General features: G+C 51.8%; 1 protein-coding gene across 1 annotated transcript in view; it reads left to right on the forward strand.

The window, feature by feature from the left end:
- The window catches only part of LOC122684263, a 69315-nt gene that overhangs the window by 29132 nt on the left and 21940 nt on the right, over positions 1-18243 (forward strand). The window contains exon 3 of the mRNA XM_043888271.1: positions 13905-14065. Within this exon, the coding sequence (XP_043744206.1) occupies positions 13905-14065 (161 nt within the window). The remainder of the gene's footprint in view (positions 1-13904; positions 14066-18243) is intronic.

The raw sequence follows: 18243 nt of genomic DNA on the forward strand, positions 1-18243 counted from the left end.
GGTAACTCAGTAGTAAAGAATCTGCCTACCAATGCAGGAGACACAGTTTCGATCCCTGGGCTGGGAAGATCCCCTGGAGTAGGAAATGGCTACCCACTCCAGGATTCTTGCCTGGGAAATCCCATTGACAGAGGAGCCTAGTGGGCTACAGTCTGTGGCATCACAAAGACTCGGACATGACTTAGCAACCAAACAGCAACAGCAACTCATCTTCTTTGGCATTGTCTAACAATTTGGCAAATTGTTCAAATCTTCTATCTAGGTTATAGTTGTATTATTGTCTTTTTTATTTAGTTCTGAGAGTTTTCAAAACATTTTCTTGGTACAAGTCCTTTATCAATAAGTATTTTGGAAATATTTTCCTCTGGTCTATTGCGTGTGTTTTCATTCTCTTAGCATCATCTTTTAAAGAGTTGAAATTTGTAATCTTGATAAAGTCTATATTATAAACCAACTATGTTCCAATAATAATTAAAACAATAAATAATAAAAATCAGCCATGACCTAAAAACAATTGATAAAACCCAATTTATCACTTTTTTTTTTCTTATGAGTCATGCATATGGTGTTGTAGCTAAAAAATCTTTGCCTAAACCTAGGTCACAAAATTTTTTCCTATGTTTTCTTCGGGAATTGTTATACTTTAGGCTTTGCATTGAGGTTCATGATCCATTTGGAGTTAATTTTTGTATATGGTGTGAGATTTGGATGGAGGTTCATCTTTTTAAATTATGAATGAATGTTCCAGCATCATCAGTTGAAAAGATTATCCTTTCCCCACTGAATTGCCTTTGCATCTTTGTTGAAAATTAGTTGACCCATCTTTGTGTGGGTCTTTTCTGGAGAGAGCCTTGATTTTCACTGTACAATCTGGTACTGAAATTCTCTGCTTCTGGCCTTCAGCCCTTTGAAACTCCTCCCCATGATTTCCTGACAAGCCCCCATCCCCCCCCACACACACCTTGGCACTGCTCACTGTTGAGTCCCCAGGACAGTCTGCATGGACTGCTCTTCTACATCCTTCAGGTCCTGGAGCCTTGCCCTTGTGGGGCTTGGCTTAAATGAATCCATAAATGCCCCAGAGCTGGCTGGCCCCCCAAACTGTGTTTTCCAGGAGGTGTTGTATACAAAAGCACACTCCCCACCCTGGCCCATAGACCCAGATGCCCAAGGGACTCTGCAACCCTGACCAAGCTGGTGGGCCCAGAGCTCCCTCACTTCCACCCACCCCAGTACCCCACCTCCTATCCTCACCTCCCCTTAACTCCAGTCAGGCTGGAGAACCTTCAGGAGAAAGATCAATTAAAAGATCCCACCTGTTGTTTGGAAACACGGAAAGCTAACCCATCGGGCGGCCCCATCTCAGCCGCATCTCTGCCTCCAGCTTCCTGGGGAGGGCTGCACAGAGAGGAGGGAATATCGGAAGAATCTCTCACTCATTTCCCCAGCAGTTAGGAAGCAGATGAAGCCAGAACTGGCTCTACACTTGGCAAAGCACCTGGACACAACAGTATGCTAATGAAACAACTAAATGTCCCCACAGCAGAGCCCCAGTGCATTTAGTTAACTTTTACTGACCTCTGATGAGTGTCTGCCAGAATACTAGCATGGCACGAAAAGGCACAAGCAAAGTGTCTGCCACCAGGCAAAGCTTAACCTGACCTTGTGGTTTCCTCCTTCTTCCCCAAGCCGGAGAACCCAGGGCCATCATCCCCACTCTTTAAGCCACATCCCCGGTAGGTCATTGAATTGGTACTGAGCCACAGAACTAACAATAAAAATGCTTCCTTTTTTCAAAATGTTCTTTTGTAAAACTGGGCTTCCCTTGTGGCTCAGCTGGTAAAGAATCCACCTGCAGTGCGGGAGACCTGGGTTCGATCCCTGGGTTGGGAAGATCCCCTGGAGAAGGGAAAGGCTACCCACTCCAGTATTCTGGCCCGGAGAATTCCACGGGCTCTATAGTCCATGGGGTCGCAAAGAGTCGGACACGACTGAGCGACTTTCACTTTTTAAAATTTATTTATTTTTGGCTATGCTGGGTCTTCCTTACTGCGAGAGGGCTTTCTCCAGGTGAGGCAAGCAGGAGGTACTGTTGGTTGCGTTGCTCGGGCTTCTCACTGCAGTTGCTTTTCTTGTTGCGGAGCACAGGCTCCAGGGCGGGCGGGCTTCAGGAGTTGCAGCGTGCAGGCTTAGTTGCTTATTGGCATGTGGGATCTCCCTGGACCAGGGATTGACCCCATTGAATCTGCACTGGCAGGCAGATTCCTATCCAATCCTTTATCAAACAACACCGGTCTTTGCTTGGAAGCAATGCAGGGGGCTGTGTTCCTTCCTCGACGTCCCCAGCTCTGGCTTAAGGACGGCGTGCCACCAGCTTTAGGACATTCAGCTAGCTGAAAAGCACATGGTCTGCTGCTGGGACAAAACACATGCCCAGAGAGTTCTACCAGGGCATTCTGCAAAAAGTATTTTTAAGGGGGAGGGGGCGGAGTTTTGATGGTAAAATTCATCTGAGAAGCCTGTCTACTTTATTCCTCCTGTAAGATTCATAGCACACTTTATCATATTAAGACTCTGGAAAGTTCTGGCGCAGCAAATTCACTCGCTGCGCTAAACTGACCCGCAAATTTCCCAAACTTACTTAAGCTAAGAACACTTCCGTGTTTTAAGGAAAGGAAAGTGAAGTCGCTCAGTCGTGTCCGACTCTTTGTGACCCCATGGACTGTAGCCTACCAGGCTCCTCCATCCATGGGACTTTCCAGGCAAGAGTACTGGAGTGGGTTGCCATTTCCTTCTCCAGGGGATCTTCCCGATCCAGGGATCAAACCCGGGTCTCCCACATTGCAGGCCGACGCTTTACCGTCTGAGCCACCAGGGAAGCCCTGGCGTTTTAAACCGGGTTTTAAGTCCTGTGTTTTAAGCCTAGTATTTATTAACACCAGGGAACTCAGTTGGGAAATGATATTCCAAAGAAATTGCATAAGGTATTTCCATGAAAGCAGTGTCTGTTGCTCTGTTCTGTTTAACCCACTTCTTAGAAGCAGTGAATGGCGAGAGGATGAGGAATTGGGGAGCTCTGGCATTCCCAGCTTGGGATGGAGAAGGAAACAAAGAGGTCTTCCAGCCACAGGGGATGGGGGTGGGGGGAGAAGCCCCACGCAGAGCCTGGCAGTCAGCCAGGTCATTAACTAAGACTACTCTGGAGCCCCTAGGTCAGAAGCCCACCTCCCCGAGTTCTCACAGCAAGTTTCTAGCACATGCCTTTTTTTTTCTTTCCTCTCATGCCAATTTTCCAAAGAAATTCATTTCTCTCCCCCCCACCCCAAATGTCATGACTGAATTAAAAACGCTTTTCTAGCTCTCTTTCTCCAGCACTGCATCCCTATCCCTCTCCAAACTCGTGTTTGGGAAGGAGGGGGTCAGCCGTGGAACACTTCCCTTCTGTCTTTTAGGAGGTGTCAGCCACGAAAAAAATGGCCTCGCTACAGGAACGTGGCTTCTGCCTTAGTTTAGCGCCTCCGCTGCCCCTGAAGTGCAATGCAATTCGGCGCTGCCGGGCTGGGGACCGAGCTGTCCCCAAACCCCCGCGTCAGCAGCTCGGGGCCACCCTCCCCTCCGCCCGTCTCGCGCGCACAGCTCTGCGCTGTCATCTGGAGCTCGGCGCGCTCATTCTAATTCTTCATGCCTTGTTATGCTGTCCATTTCTTAATCTATTTATGCTGACTTTATTTTTAGTGTGCCTATTGTGACAGCAGATCCTGAAATTGCCCGGGTTGTTTTCTGAAAATGGCCGTTACCAAACCGTCACGCGGGCCCCGAATAAAATGATGTCAGCCCCGGGCGGTTCCCTGGCGGCGCAGCAGCTGTCTCCCTTTCGAGCTGCGCATCAATTCTCCTCTCCGAGGGGGCGGCCCGGGAGAGACGCTTCTTCTCCTTTCGGAGGATTTCTTCAAACATTAATAAATTCCCTCCCCTCTGCCTATCTTTTGTTGGCAAACCATAAAAAAATGCAAATGATCCAGAAACCCATTAATTTTTAGAAGGTTGCAGCTGTTCTTCTGTATTCACAAGACACGCTGGGTACATGTAGGGTGTCTGTGGCCGCACACACGTGGAAGACGCTGTCCGTCACAGACCCGTCACAGCTCCAGACATGAGCCATCACTCGGCCGTGTCCACGCAAGCCGATCACTTTCAAAGTGCTTTCCACACCCAAAGCATCAGGAGCAGAGGCGATAGCCCTCTTGTATATCCAATAGCGGGGCTTCCCAGGTGACGCTAGTGTTAAAAAAAAAAAAACAAAAAAAACAAAAAAAAACCACCCGCCTTCAATGCAGGAGATCTGGGTTCCATCCCTGGGTGGGGAAGATCCCCTGGTAGCACTGTGAAGTTTCTCTTGCTTGGGTCGAGAAAATGCCCCATGGAGGGCAGGTGCCAGCATTAACAGGCTGTCCTTCTGGTTACCGTCCAGGTGAGGGAGCAGTGTCTTAAGCCCTAGGGATTTGTAGCTACTGCTGCAAGCCGACTGGTGGAACTTGGTTAGATTTCAGGCTCATAATTGTAAGCATCGAAGCCTTTCCTTCTGGTGGTCTCAACATGTCGCAATAGTATTCCTGCAAGAGAACGCGGCCGGTCTTCCTTCCATCTTCAGTAATACTCACCCTGTGCTCATCATGGCCCACCGAAAAGCTCTTCTTTCTTTCCCTATTTTGCCCCCAGAAGCAGCTGGGTTTGGTGGAGGGAGGGATCGGGGATCTGGTGACATCAGCCTCCCAAGGGACACTGTGTGGATTGCAACAGATCACGCATCCCCACAACTGCTCCGGGACCTGGCTCGTGACCCCGTGGTGACCAGTGAGGCACAGAGCAAGCCTGCTGATGGGGCTCCTGGCAAAGACTTGCCCCATCCCAGTTAAAAAGACAGAGTCAATTAAGGAAAAAGTATTTTTGTGCCTTCTTTTTTCTGCCTCAGAGAGAGATTTTGTGTGCTCTCGGACGCTCGTGGATTTCCTGTGACTGTGAGCGGCAGGACTAGGTTGGACAGCCTGGAGCTGAGGTGGTGGAGTGGTACCCAGGAAGCCATCCAGCCCCCGCACCCATCCCGGACCTGCTGACCTCCAGACCTCCAGCCACAGGAGACAGTTACCTCCCTTCTTCCTTAGCTACTGGGTGTCAGGTGTATTGTTACCTGTGGTCAAAAGCATTTCTGACAGACGCAAGGCTGTCTGGGTTGAAAAAGACCATACAGTTGTCTAGAAGCACTGCTCTCAGCTGCCCCGACCCCTGCTCTGTCATTTCCACGAAGTGATCTAAACTGTGCTTGAATGATCAGATGAGGAGAAGAAGGAATAGCTTCCTTCTAGATCTCCCAGGCTACACCTGAGCCCTTCTGCTGGGAAGTCTTCCTGACGTGATGGGAGAATTCAGTTTGCCAGAGTTAGAGGCAGACAGGCTGGAGAGACCAGACCAGCACACGGGCCGCTCCCCCAACAAGACGTGGGGTGTGGGGGCTGAGCCCACCTGTGAAGGGCGGGGAACACAAAGCAAGGCTGCAGGGAGGAGGTGCCCAAGGGGCAGCCACCGAGGTGAGCCCTGCCCCCGGCTTCTCCCTCCTGTGAGTTACTCTGGAGGGTTATTCTTTAAACCCTTTAATTGAAATATAATTCATATATACCGTAACAATTCACCCATGCAAAGTGTACAAGCCTGTGTCTTTTTAGTGTTTTCATAGATACATGCAATCATCACCAGAATCAATTTCCGATAATTTTCATCACCCAAAGAGAAACCTTGTACCTTTAAGTTTCACTCCTCTACTCAGCAGCGCCCCCCCTCCTGCCTCCCCCAGTCTCAAGTCTAATCTTTCCATCCCTATAGATTTCCCTGTTCTGAACATTTCATAAAATTGAATCATATAATAGGTGGTCTTTTGTGACTGGCTCCTTTCATTTAGCATAATGTTTTCAAAGTTCATCCATGCTGTTCCAGCACTCATTTCTTTTTATGGCGGAAAAAGTACTCCATTGTGTAGCTCTCCAGCCAGTTCTTGTTATTTTTGGTAGTTGCGTTCTGTAAAGTCACCCTGAACACTGAACTAGCAAATAACTGCACTGTTGCTGGTGGGCAAATATGGGGTTGGGTTTCTGTGAGCCTCTGGCCACCACAGACTCATCAAGTAGTCAGTACATCACCTTGTTTTATGGTATTTCTGTTTAAAGGCACCTTATTTGATATATATTGTTGACTCATTAACATTGAGCTCATGGCCAACAGCACAATAACTCAGATCTGAAAGAGCAGGGGGCTGGGGGAGAGAGGGTTGCCTGAGAGAAGTCATTGGACAGACACACCTGCGTCAGCCCCATGACACAGGTTGCCTGGGGCCGGGGCCGGGGGTTGGGGCCAGGGCCCTGCGGGTGGGGTCCCAGATGGTTGCTCACCCTTCCCGCCTCCCTCCGCTCACCCACAGCCCTGCTTCTACCCCCTGGAGTCAGAACAAAGCGCATCTTGGATCCTCCCAGGTTCACGGACCTTCCTCGCATTGTACTGAAGGACAAGAGGCCACTGGCTGACCACAGAGTGAGTCTCCTGGCCTAAAGACCAGACTGCACTTTCCCAGGCTCTCTGGCAGGTAGGTGTGGCCACGGAGGTTCTAGAATGTGAACCGAAAGTCTGTGGCCACTTCCAGACCTCCCACTCCCAGTCCCCACGCTCTTTCGGCTTCACTGCTGGAGGGGGGCTGACCCCCGCCTAGGAACACGGTGCCCACATTTGTTCGTACCTGCGGTCATTTCATTTATTTGTGGGGGGTCTGTCTTTCCCACTGGAACGTAACCTTCATGAGCACGGACACCCGCTCCCCTGGGGGCATGGCGCTTGGTGGAGTGAGTGAGTGTATCTTGTTCTCACCTGTTCCCCTCGGTGGCCCACGCCCCCTTCTAGGGACAGCAGCGGCACCCCCAACCCAGGCCTAAAGCACCAGGAAACCCCATGGCCACAGAAGGGACAGGCCTGAGCCCCCCCCCAGAAAGCCTGGGGGTCACAGAGGATGGCAGCTTTCTTTCTCCCTGGTGTCACCTCATTATTTGTCAGGTCGTGGCCTCCCGCCGGAAGTAACCAGATGAAAAAGCCCATCATTTCAGCTTCTCTCAGTCCTCATTTCTCTGTGATTTCTTAATTGATGATCATTTATTCCCTACAATAAGCTCATTAAAAAAATTTTTTGGAAGAACTTTCTTCTGTGTTTATCAGCCAAAATGCCAGGAGCAGGTACGTACCATTGGGGAGGGCCACCCAGGCCTGGGCCAGGTGCCGTGTGCCTGAACTGGGATGCGGAGGTGCTATGTGGGTTGAAAGCCGGAGGCTCTTTGTGTCCCCTTGTTCTTTCTGGAAAGAAGTTCGCCTTCTGCGGACAGGAGTAGGGAGCTTAGGGATGGCCCTGAGCAGCCAGGGTTTGACCTAGTGCTTCACAGAACCACCCCCACCACTGTCATCATCTCTGCATTTATGAAGCGTCTGCTGTATACCAGGTCCTCCTTGTTGTTGCTTAGTCGCTAAGTTATGTCTGACTCTTTGCGACCCCATGGACTGTAGCCCACTAAGCTCCTCTGTCCATGGGATTCTCCAGGCAAGAATACTGGAGTGGGTTGCCGTTTCCTGCTCCAGGAGATCTTCCTGACCCAGGGATCAGACCCTCTTACATCTCCTGCATTGGCAGGCAGATTCTTTACCAGCTGAGCCACCTGGAAAGCCCACCAGGTCCTCTAGTAGGCGCCTAACCCACAAGATCGTCCAGAAGTAGCACTCTGAGGCCAGAACACTTAGATCACAGATGCGGCAAACCGGCATAAGTTATGAACGCACAGGTGGAAACAGAACGCGTATGACCCTCACCGCCACGCGCACAGCCAACAACCAAGGACGTCAGTGACACGTGCTGAGATTTACAGGGCAGCTGCGGTGCCTGCCCCTGACTGGGAGCTGCTGCTCGAGGCCTGACGACGCTGGGGGCCTCAGCTTCTCCCTGCAGAGCTGGGGATCAGCCAGACGCCTCTGCTCCGGCGTGCACGCCCAGCCGAGGCTCAAGGGGCAGCAACTGCTCCAAGGAAGCATCTTCTCACGGGCATGGCAAAAGTGCGAGCAATCAAATGGGAACAGACAGGGTCTCCTAGGAACCATCACGTCACTCTCCCAGGTGCCGACTGACTGAAGCGAGTCACGTGGGCCAGCCAGAGCCGAAGAGGCAGGGACACCTGGCTCACTGTCACGTCATTGAGGACACGTGGTGGTTGGTGACGCGCTAAGGGTGTCAGTGACACTTGACACGCCCTCCCTTTCCTTCCCAGGTGGCGCTAGTGATAAAGAACCCGCCTGCCAGTGCAGGAGATGTAAGAGACGCGGGTTCCATCCCTGGGTCAGGAAGATCCCCTGGAGGAGGGCATGGCGACCCACTCCAGTACTCTTGCCTGGAGAACCCCGTGGACAGAGGAGCCTGGCGGGCTGCAGTCTGTGGGGTTGCAAGGAGTTGGACACGACTGAAGCGACCTACCAGGGCACACCCTCTCCTTCCACGTGGTGGGGGCCCCCAAGCTCCCCTCCTCTGCTGAGAAGCCAGGTCAGGGAGAGGGCTGGGGGTGGGCAGGGAGGCAGGCAGCCACATGGAGAGGCCCTTGTCCAAGAACCCGTCTGCTAAGGGCCCAATTTCTGTTTCCGTCAACTGCCAGCTCCGTGATCTCAGGCAAACCACTTAACCTGTCCCCGCTTCAGTGCCAAGTATGTAAAACCAGGATAATGAGCGTTCTGGAGAAGAGGATGCCCTGGCCTAACACAGGGCAGGGGCTCGGGAAATGGCCTTCTCGTCACACTCGGCTCTCCTGAGCGGTGGCGGGGACTGGGGTGGATGAGTAAACAGCTCTGAGTCTTCCAAGAGCTGGTCTCTATAGGTCAAGCAAAGGGCTTGTCAGGGAGGAAGGGCGGGAAATGCCCGGGTGAGACGAGGCAAAACCCGAACAGGACTTGACTCCTGAAAAAGGCACAGGTGTTTGGCATTCATGTGGGGAATCCGGCCCCTTCCAGAAGAGCCGAACAGAAACTGGAGGAGACGATGGGCCGTTGTTACTTCATGCGGGGTGTTTGAAGGTGGGGTGGCACCAGGTTTGTCTCGTCGGGGCTCTGCTCCCCTAAGTCACAGCCTCTGGAGATTGGGGGCTCTCTCCTAGGGTCCCTGTATTAGGAGCCAGGAAAGCCGCCCAGGCTGGGTCACGTGCCCACTCCAGGTCACGTGCCCACGCCTAACCAATCGCTGCCAGGGATGTTAGCATGGCCTTGACCTTGGGCCAATCAGGGTTCAGCCCTGGCCCGGGGGTCTTTTAGGAAGGCACCTTGGCGTGTGGTCTGGGAAACCCCTGACGCGGTGAGTCTGTGGGCCTGAAGCCCGAAGGTGTGCGGGCGGCCGACAGGATGTCCCGGGCAGGCAGGGACTGGAGGCCCAACACGAGCCGCTCAGAAAGATCCAAAACCGAAGATGCCTCCGCGTGCAGCCCAGCAGCAGGCTCTCAGGTGAGAGTAGGCGGTGGGCCCAGGGGGAGGGGAGTGGATAGGAGAAGCGGGGAGTAGGGTTCAGGCTGCCGACTCCCTGGGGGACCGGCATCTGGGGAGGGTGGTCCTGGGACCAGCATGGCTGTACCTGCAGGGGACGTCCAGCGTGCGCCCCTGAGAACGCGGATGCCTTGCCCCTCCACCACCACTTCTTCCGTCACGCCCACCGGGGTCTTTTTATTAGAAGACAGGCCCTGAGGCTCAGGCTGGGGTTTTCAGGACACTTATGAAAGACTCTCCAAGGCCCCCAGAAACTTCCAGCCTGAGTGTTCCAGACCCTCTTTAGGAAGCTTTAGGAAGGAGGCCCCCCGGGAGAGCTGGGTTTCCTTGGCACCATCTTCCTGGAGCCAGAAGGGGAGAGGAAATTCTGAATAGGCTGCTCCCTACCCATGGGTTCAAGTCCAAGCCCCCCGGGGTCGTTGGTGCAATTGGATTTCCAGCTCCGGGGGTGGGGTGGGGTGGGGGTGGGGAGAGCTTCTAGGATATGAAGGTAAAAATCTGGAGGGAGGCTGAGGGCTTAAATGCCCTAAACCCAGAGCTGCGGCCCTTTGTCCCAGGGGGCATTCCTTCTGGCGAGGTTGGGGGTGTGATACTGGAGACGTTGGGCGTCAGAGCTGGGCCCGAGAAAGGCAGACCTCAGACCCCGCTGCTTCAGCGGCTCAGCTGGGCCCAAAATCGGTGCTTCTGTTCACGTGTAAGCTAGTGAGGACATCCCCGCCCGCCCACCGTGGAAAGCATGCTAAGTCACTTCAGTCATGTCTGACTCTTTGCAACTTTATAGACTGTAGCCCATCAGGATCCTCTGTTCATGGGCTTCTCCAGGCAAGGATACTGAGGTGGGTTGCCATGTCCTCCTCTAGGGGATCTTCCTGACCCAGGGATCAAACTGGCGTTTCTTATGCTTCCCACATTACAGGCAGATTCTTTACCAGCTGAGCCACCAGGGAAACCCCTGTGGACACGCATTCCCCCAGAAATGCTGGAATCAGCAGGTGCTCTCAGGCACTGGTGCCTTTCCACACCATTTCCAGTAGCCCTTGATGGGGGTGACCACTGGGGTCTTTTTAGCAGAAGGCAGGCCCTGAGGCTCAGGCTGGGGTTTTCAGGACACTATGAAAGACTCTCCAAGGCCCCCAGAGACCTCCAGACCCTCTTTTAAATTTCTTTTTTAATTGAAATCTAATTCATATACCACACAATTCACCCATGGTATGTGTACAACTCATTTTAGGCCCTCTTTTGACTTCATTCCTTCTGATGGGGTGGTGTGGGCAGTCCTTGCCCTTCAAAGAATCCCGCTTTGGTTAAGCCCCTGACCACCAGGCCCACAGGATCCCTGTGACCTCAAGTCACCGGGAAGTAACAGGACAGAAAGACCTGAGCAAGTTGTCTCCCCTCTCCTCTGCCTTGCACCCCGGGCTTATAAAAAGGATGTAGCAGGCAACCCAGTTTAAAGCTGGGAAGAGGAGTTGTATAGGCATTTTTCGGAGGAAGATGTATAGATAGCCGGCAGACACAGGGAAGGACGTTCAACATCACTAATCGTTAGGGAAATGCAAGTCAAAACAACAGTGAGTGACCACTTCACCCTGGTTAGAATGGCCATCATCAAAAGGGTACCAAATAATAAATGTTGGCAAGGGATGTGGAGAAAAGGGAACCCTCATACACGATTGGTGGAAAGTAGATTGGTGTAGCCACTATGGAAAACAGTATGGAAGTCCCTCAAAAAATTAAGAATAGACCCATCATATGATTAGTTATCCCATTTCTGGATGTTTATCCAAAGAATATGAAAACGTATGCACCCAGTGTTCATAGCAGCATTACTTACAAGAGACAAGACATAGAAGCAACCAGCAATGCCCACTGGATAAAGAAGATCTCTCTCTATATATATGAATATATATATGGAATATTATTCAGCCATAAAAAGATGAAATCTTGCTATGTATAACAACATGGATGGATCTTGAGGATATTACAGTAAGTGAAATAAGTCAGATGGAAAAGTTAGACGCCATGTGATTTCACTCATACATGGAGTATAAAAAACAAATGAACAAACCAAACCAAACCAATACATTGATACAGAGAACAGAGTGGTGGTTACCAGAGGGGAATTATGCCAAGGGGACAAAGGGTAAAGAGTGCGGTCATGGATGGAGGCTAAATTTTTGGTGGCACGCCTGCTGCAGGGTGTAAGGAGTAGAAATATAATGTACACATGAAACTTACATAAAAATTAAAGTGCTTTGAATTAAAAAGGACACAGACATTTTGTTTCTGAAAGCGCTTTTGAAGCCCTGGAATAAAACAGCACCCGCATACACACAGGACACTCACAGGACATGGCAGAGACACTGACAAATGTAGCAAACTTGTGCTGTGAAAAGGGAGACGACCTCCGTCCCATTGGAGAGAACCTTGTAAAATACTTGTTTTCAGGTAAACTGCTCAGACCTATGGAAACCTAAAGAATCTGCCTGCAGTGCAGGAGACCCAGGTTCGATCCCTGGGTTGGGAAGATCCCCTGAAGAAGGAAATGGCAACCCACTCCAGTATCCTTGCCTAGAAAAATCCCATGGACAGAGGAGCTTGGCGGGCTGCAGTCCATGGGGCCCCAAAATAGTCAAACACGACTAGCACACAGCCCACAGGTAGAGTCTTTTCCTTCATCCTGTGGCACTTGAGTCCTCTCTGGTTTTACTCCCAGTCTCCTGAGGCCCTGGCCCTTCTTTTACTCTTGTCAAGTTCAGTCAATACTGAGAGAACTTTTGGTATGATGAATAACAGGAAACATTGTCTTTAGGGTTTGTTGTTCCAGTCGGTCCTAAATTGAGCCCCCCATCACTCACCAGATTATATGCCAGAACTGGTTTAATGATGATAACATTATTCATTTGACCACAAGCAATTGAATGTTATTTTCTACCTTGCCCCAGAAAGGGTCAAGTGGTATTTTATATTTGAAGCGATTATTGTTGTAATCACAGGACTGGCTGGCCTTAGGAAGGTGATATTCTAGGAAGAGTGTCAGAGGCTCCTGGACACTTTATTACAGAACCCACAGTTGTAAGCCAGATTGGAATTTTTAATGCATCCCCTCACCTTTCTATTTGCTTTTTGGAAGTTAAAATCGTACTGTCTTTGAGCATCTTTTTCTGGTTTGGTTAGGACATTCAGAAAGCAGGTTTCTGTAGTGTTGAAGGCTGACTCACTGATCATTTTGGTGATTTTGAATCTTTGGCTTAGAAAATGTAGTGGGAAGAATCACAGTCACAAATCACAGGAATAAAAGTTGTAACTTTATTTTTCTACAATTAATTTTTATCCAGAACCCTATTTCCCTCACTCCAGTATGCTGGCCTGCAGAATTGCATGGACTGTATAGTCCATGGGGTTTCAGAGAGTCAGACACGACGGAGTGACTTTCACTTTCAGTTTTCTATTTCCCTCAAATGGCAGAAACCCTATGTTAAGTAAATTACAGGTTAAACGTGGGCAGTTCCATGATCTAGCAGCCATTCTGTGCTTGTTGTTGTTCAGTTGCCAAGTTGTATCTGACTCTCTGCGACCCCGTGGACTGCAGCACGCGAAGCTTCCCTGTCCTTCACCGTCTCCCAGAGTTTGCTCAAACTCATGTCCATTGAGTCAATGATGCCATCCAACCATCATCCTCTGTCGCCCCCCCTTCTCCTCCTGCCTTCAATCTTTCCCAGCATCAGGGTATTTTCCAGTGAGTCAGCTCTTCACGTCAAGCGGCTGGAGTATTGGAGCTTCAACTTCGACATCAATCCTCCCAATAGAATATTCAGGGTTGGTTTTCTTTAGGATTGACTAGTTTGGTGTCCTTGAAGTCCGAGAGACTCTGAAGAATCTTCTCCAGTACCACAGTTTGAAAGCATCAATTTTTTGGTGTTCAGCCTTCTTCATGGCCCAGCTCTCGCATGCATACATGACCACTGGGAAAAATCAGAGCTTTGACTCTATGGACCTTTGTTGGCGAAGTGGTGTCTCTGGTTTTTAATATGCTGTCTAGGTTTTTTAGAATCAGGGTTTTCCCCTTTCCCTTGATGGCATCTCATTTTGGGGGCTGCTGGGCCCCTGGGGGCTTACAGAGTGTGATGGGTTGCAAGAGTGACCCAATTTTCCCTCTCCCTATATCAGGAGTGCCCTTGCACGCTGACTTCAACTTTGAATGTGTGACTTGCTTTGACCAATAAGATGTTGCAAATGAGAAGCAATTAGAGGCTCCAAAAGCACTTGCATGATTAGACTCTCTCGATCTTTCCCTCTGCCACTAGGAGAGGCCATCCTTGTCAGTGGACCCCAAAGGTGGATGAGAGACGCGTGGAGCAGACCTGGCTCAGTCTGGAGTGGTCCAGGCTGTCCTAGATCCAGCAGCCCCAGAAATGAGAGCGAGCCCGGCCACAGCTGCTGCAGGCCCATGAGAGGGCCGTTTCAGGTGAGCTGAACACCACGCGCTCCTGAGCCCTACACCTCCCAGGCTTGTGTTGTTTATTATGTTGCATTTAGTGGCTATGAATGAATGGTCACATGAGATCGTATTTAGAGGAAGCATCTCCCCCTCTTGCAGTAGCATTTGCAGAGATAGGACATCTTCCTGTCATGTTTCACTCTTGACGTCCTTTCCTAATGAGATCCCCTGGCCAGAACCATCCACCATTGGGGTCCACCAGGGTGGCCACAGTTCCACATGGCCTCAGGCTTGCAGGGGTCCCTGGGATGCCATGGCCTTGCCTTCTGGGGCACCAGGAGGGCGACCCCCCTCCACTGGGGCTGGAAGAGACTCAGGATGTCAACCAGCCTCTCTCCTGCTGCCCCCAGAAAGCACCTCGGCTCTCCTTGCCTAGTCCTCGGCAGCCTGGGTTCTTTCTGTGCGCTGGGATGGCCCTCAGGCCCAAGCCCTCTGTCCTCTGATTCCAAAATCCTGCCTTAGTGATCTGGTCCCTTCGAGAAGGATCTGCGTCTCTTCCTCAATCCTGTCTGGTGTCCCTGTGGTCCTCCCTGCCCCTTCTCCCTGGATACCAGTCCCCTTTTAGGGCGTCCCCACACCTAAGCCCCCTCCCCCCAGGCTGGGCTATCTTCAAGGGGCTGGGGGTGTGGTCCTCTGACTCCCAGTGTGATGGTTATTTTTTATTTTTAAAGTTTTTTAAAAATTAATTTATGTTTGACTGTGCTGGGTCTTCGCTGCTGCCAGTGGGCTTTCTCTAGTTGCAGAGGGCAGGGGCTGCTCTCAGCTGAGGGGCGCTGGCTTCTCATTGTGGAGGACCGCAGGCTCTAGGGCCACAGGCTTCGGCAGTTGCAGCTCCTGGGCCCTAGAGCACAGGCTCAGAAGTTGTGGTTCGCGGGCTTTGTTGCCCCACATCATGTGGGATCTTCCTGGACCAGGGATCAAACGTGTGTCTCCTGCGTTGGCAGGCAGATGCTTTACCACCAGACCGCCTGGGAAGCCACGGTGTGGTCTTTAGGGCAGTGCTTCTGACTGGATCCCTTCAAAGCTTAGTCTCTTGACTGCCGAACACCCAGCACTTGCTTTCAAGATGGTTGTCTCTGTGATGGGATTTGACAATCGGTTTTAATCTGAAACACCAAGAACTTGGCCCCTCTGCCTGCCAGTGTCTCTGGGTTTTTTTTATTTTCTGGGCGGGGTATGCTGCTGAGCTTGTTGGAACAGGCTGGTAACTTGACCCAATAAGGAAAAACATGAAAGAAACCAGTTTATCTCCTCATGAGAATATAATCCAAGGTCGATCGGAGCTTGGGGCAAAGTCAGTGAAGACTCTGGGTGGGGAGTGAGGAGAGGTCGTTGGGTGGGGCTGGCGGGGCACTGATTTCCCCTCTCAGAGCCATTGCTGCCCTCTGGCCTCAGTCACTTAGCCTCTCACCGCCTTAGCTTCCTCCTCTGGAACACAGGGTGGGACCAGGTAGTTGTTTGGGTCTGTTCCAGCTTGGAAGTCCCATGATGCTAGGATTCACACCAAGGACAGCCAAGGCCAGAAGCCAGATTTCTGATCTCGCTGAACTGATCCCCTCTCCTTTAAGCTGGCCGCTTTCTTTACGGTTCCTAAGTCTGATCAGTTCTGTAATTATAGTGCAGTAGGTTGACCCTGGACCTTGGGTGCAGCTGGACCCCATGTAAATATTAGAGTGTAACAGGAGAAGGATCATGGACTTTGAAGTTTGACCAATCCAGGGTTTACGTTAGATGTTCAGCTGAAGATAACAAATTCCCAACTGACAGTGGTTTCCACTACCCGGACATTTGCTGCTTACTCAACAAGTCTGGAGGCAGGAGATCCTCAGAGTGGGTGGACAGCCCGGCCGTATCATCCTGGCCCTGGGCGTGTGACAGCTTCCAGTGTATCTTGAGCTTGTTGGCTTTATCCTTTTCACCTCTTGCATCCAAAAAGGCTGCCCCGGGCAGACACCTTACCCTCTCACAACATGTCCACAGGCAGGCAGGAGAGGTGGAGGATGCCAAGGGGACCTGCCCTTTTACTGTTCTCTCCTTTCTATCAGGGAGGAAAAGTCTTGGCCTGAAGTTCCTGCTTCCACCACTTTCTTTTCCATCTCATTGGCCACAATAGGTCCTGTGCTTACCCTGTCCCAACAGTGACAAAGGGGAACAGAATTCCTGTGACTGGCCAAGACCCGTCAAGAGCACATCTCCCAGGCTGGCCAGTTGCCATAAGAATCAGGTACCATTGGCCCAGAAAAAGGGGCTGGCCACTCACAGGGTCTGTCCCCCCTGGTTTTTAAATTTGGGCTTCATTTAATTGTGTGATCCTGAGCAAATCACTCAGCTTCCCTGAGCCGCCTTGTCAGCACCTGAAAAATCACAGATAACCCCCCTGACTCCACAGGCTGTGGGAAGCATGCGTCAGGCCACGCAGGAACGGCCCCAGGACATTTGAACATCCCCTGCACATGCCGGCACTCGGGCAGCGGTCACCTTGGCCTTCCTAGCAGCACTCCGGACAACAGCCAGCGAGGGCAGCTTTGCTGAGCTGTCGGTCCCCAGGTTCCAATTTCCAGAAACGCCGTTTCCAGGACGAGACGCACGCGAGCGCTTGCCAAGGCCAGCACGTTTGGCTCGGTGTTTACCGCTGTGACGGCTGCTGCTCAGACGGGCCCTGTGCCGTTTTGTACATGTTGGTTTTGGACAGCGGCTGCTGCACGTTTTGTCTTCAGATTTCTTAGGGGGCAGATTTAGCATCTGGCAGCACGGCCTCCGACTGCGAGGCGTCTCGAGCAAGCGCTGTTGCTGGCCGCGAGCTGGGCTCGGACCGGCGTGAGGGGACAGGAGGGCATCTGCTCGGAAAGGCGCAGTCGGCCTGCCGTCCTCACTCCCGCAGGGCCACTAACAGCCTCTCCAAACACAAACATCAGGCAGAACTCCAGCACTTTTGTTCCCTCACTGCCCACAGCCCAGCCCATCTGCTCTCCAAGGCCCACCCCCTTTCCCACATCTCCCCTTCTACATCCCCAGGCCAGCCTGGCCTCCTGGGCGCCCCCCCTGCAGACCCCCCCAGGACCCTGGTCCCTCTTGCAGCCTCCATTGCAGGTACAGGCGGTCCCCAACTTAGGGGGGTTGAACTGAAGATTTTTCAGGTTTATGATAGCGTGAAGGTGGTGCATGCTCAGTAGAGACCGTACTTTGAATTTTGAGTTTGGATCTCTTCCCGGGGGTCTGGGGTGTGCGGGACCATCTCTTGTGATGCTGGGTGGCGGCCGCACGTGCAGCCCCCGTGGGGCTGGCTTCACGGGCACCACGTCGGAGTTCCCCTTGCTTCCTCCTCTGTGGTCACCATCTGGAAATTCTGAATACTTTGTGAACGAGGCCCACGTCTTCATTCTGCACTGGCCCCTGCAAATCACGTCCAATCCTCACATCCTCCTGCCGCTCTCCAGCCCTCTTGGTCCTGGTAACACCCGCGCTGCCTCTTTCTTCCCTGGGGGCCGTGGCAGTTTCCCCAGCTCTGGGCCGGGCCTCTGCCTCCTCAGAGGGACCCACCCCCACGCCCCACCCGCCTGCTCGTTTTCCACCACCGCCTGTCCCCGCCCCCGATACACTCCAGGGTCTGCAGAGTTCAGTCCGCGCCTGGTACAGAGCGAGCACTCCATGCACACGTGCTGAGCCAGTGAGCGAGGAGCACAAAGCAGCTGTCAGTCCCAGAACTTGGATTCCGATTGCGGCCTGAGCGCGGTGGCCGTGGGGGTTAGAAAGTGCTGCTCGCAGAGAGAGTCAACTGCTCTGTGGCTTTGATTTGGACCGGGGGTCTTCTGAAGGAGAGCAGGCGGGCGCAGCCATCCCCTTGGTGGGACCAGCACTGGCTTCTGCGGAGATGCGATTAATTGACTATTCTGCAGTCAGTGAAGGGCTCTGATGATTTAACAAAATTAGGAACTGAAATAAGGGATTGTGCCTGGTAGAAGAGCACCTTAAACACACACACAAACACACACACCTGCACACACATGCCCCTTCACACACACACACATACCCACACACACACACCTACACATACACAGATATACAAACACCTACACATCCACACATATACATAGATACATATCTACACGTATAGACCAATACATATACACACATACCCATATATG

The sequence above is a fragment of the Cervus elaphus genome, chromosome 26, assembly GCF_910594005.1.
Source record: "Cervus elaphus chromosome 26, mCerEla1.1, whole genome shotgun sequence".
Lineage (NCBI taxonomy): Eukaryota > Metazoa > Chordata > Mammalia > Artiodactyla > Cervidae > Cervus > Cervus elaphus.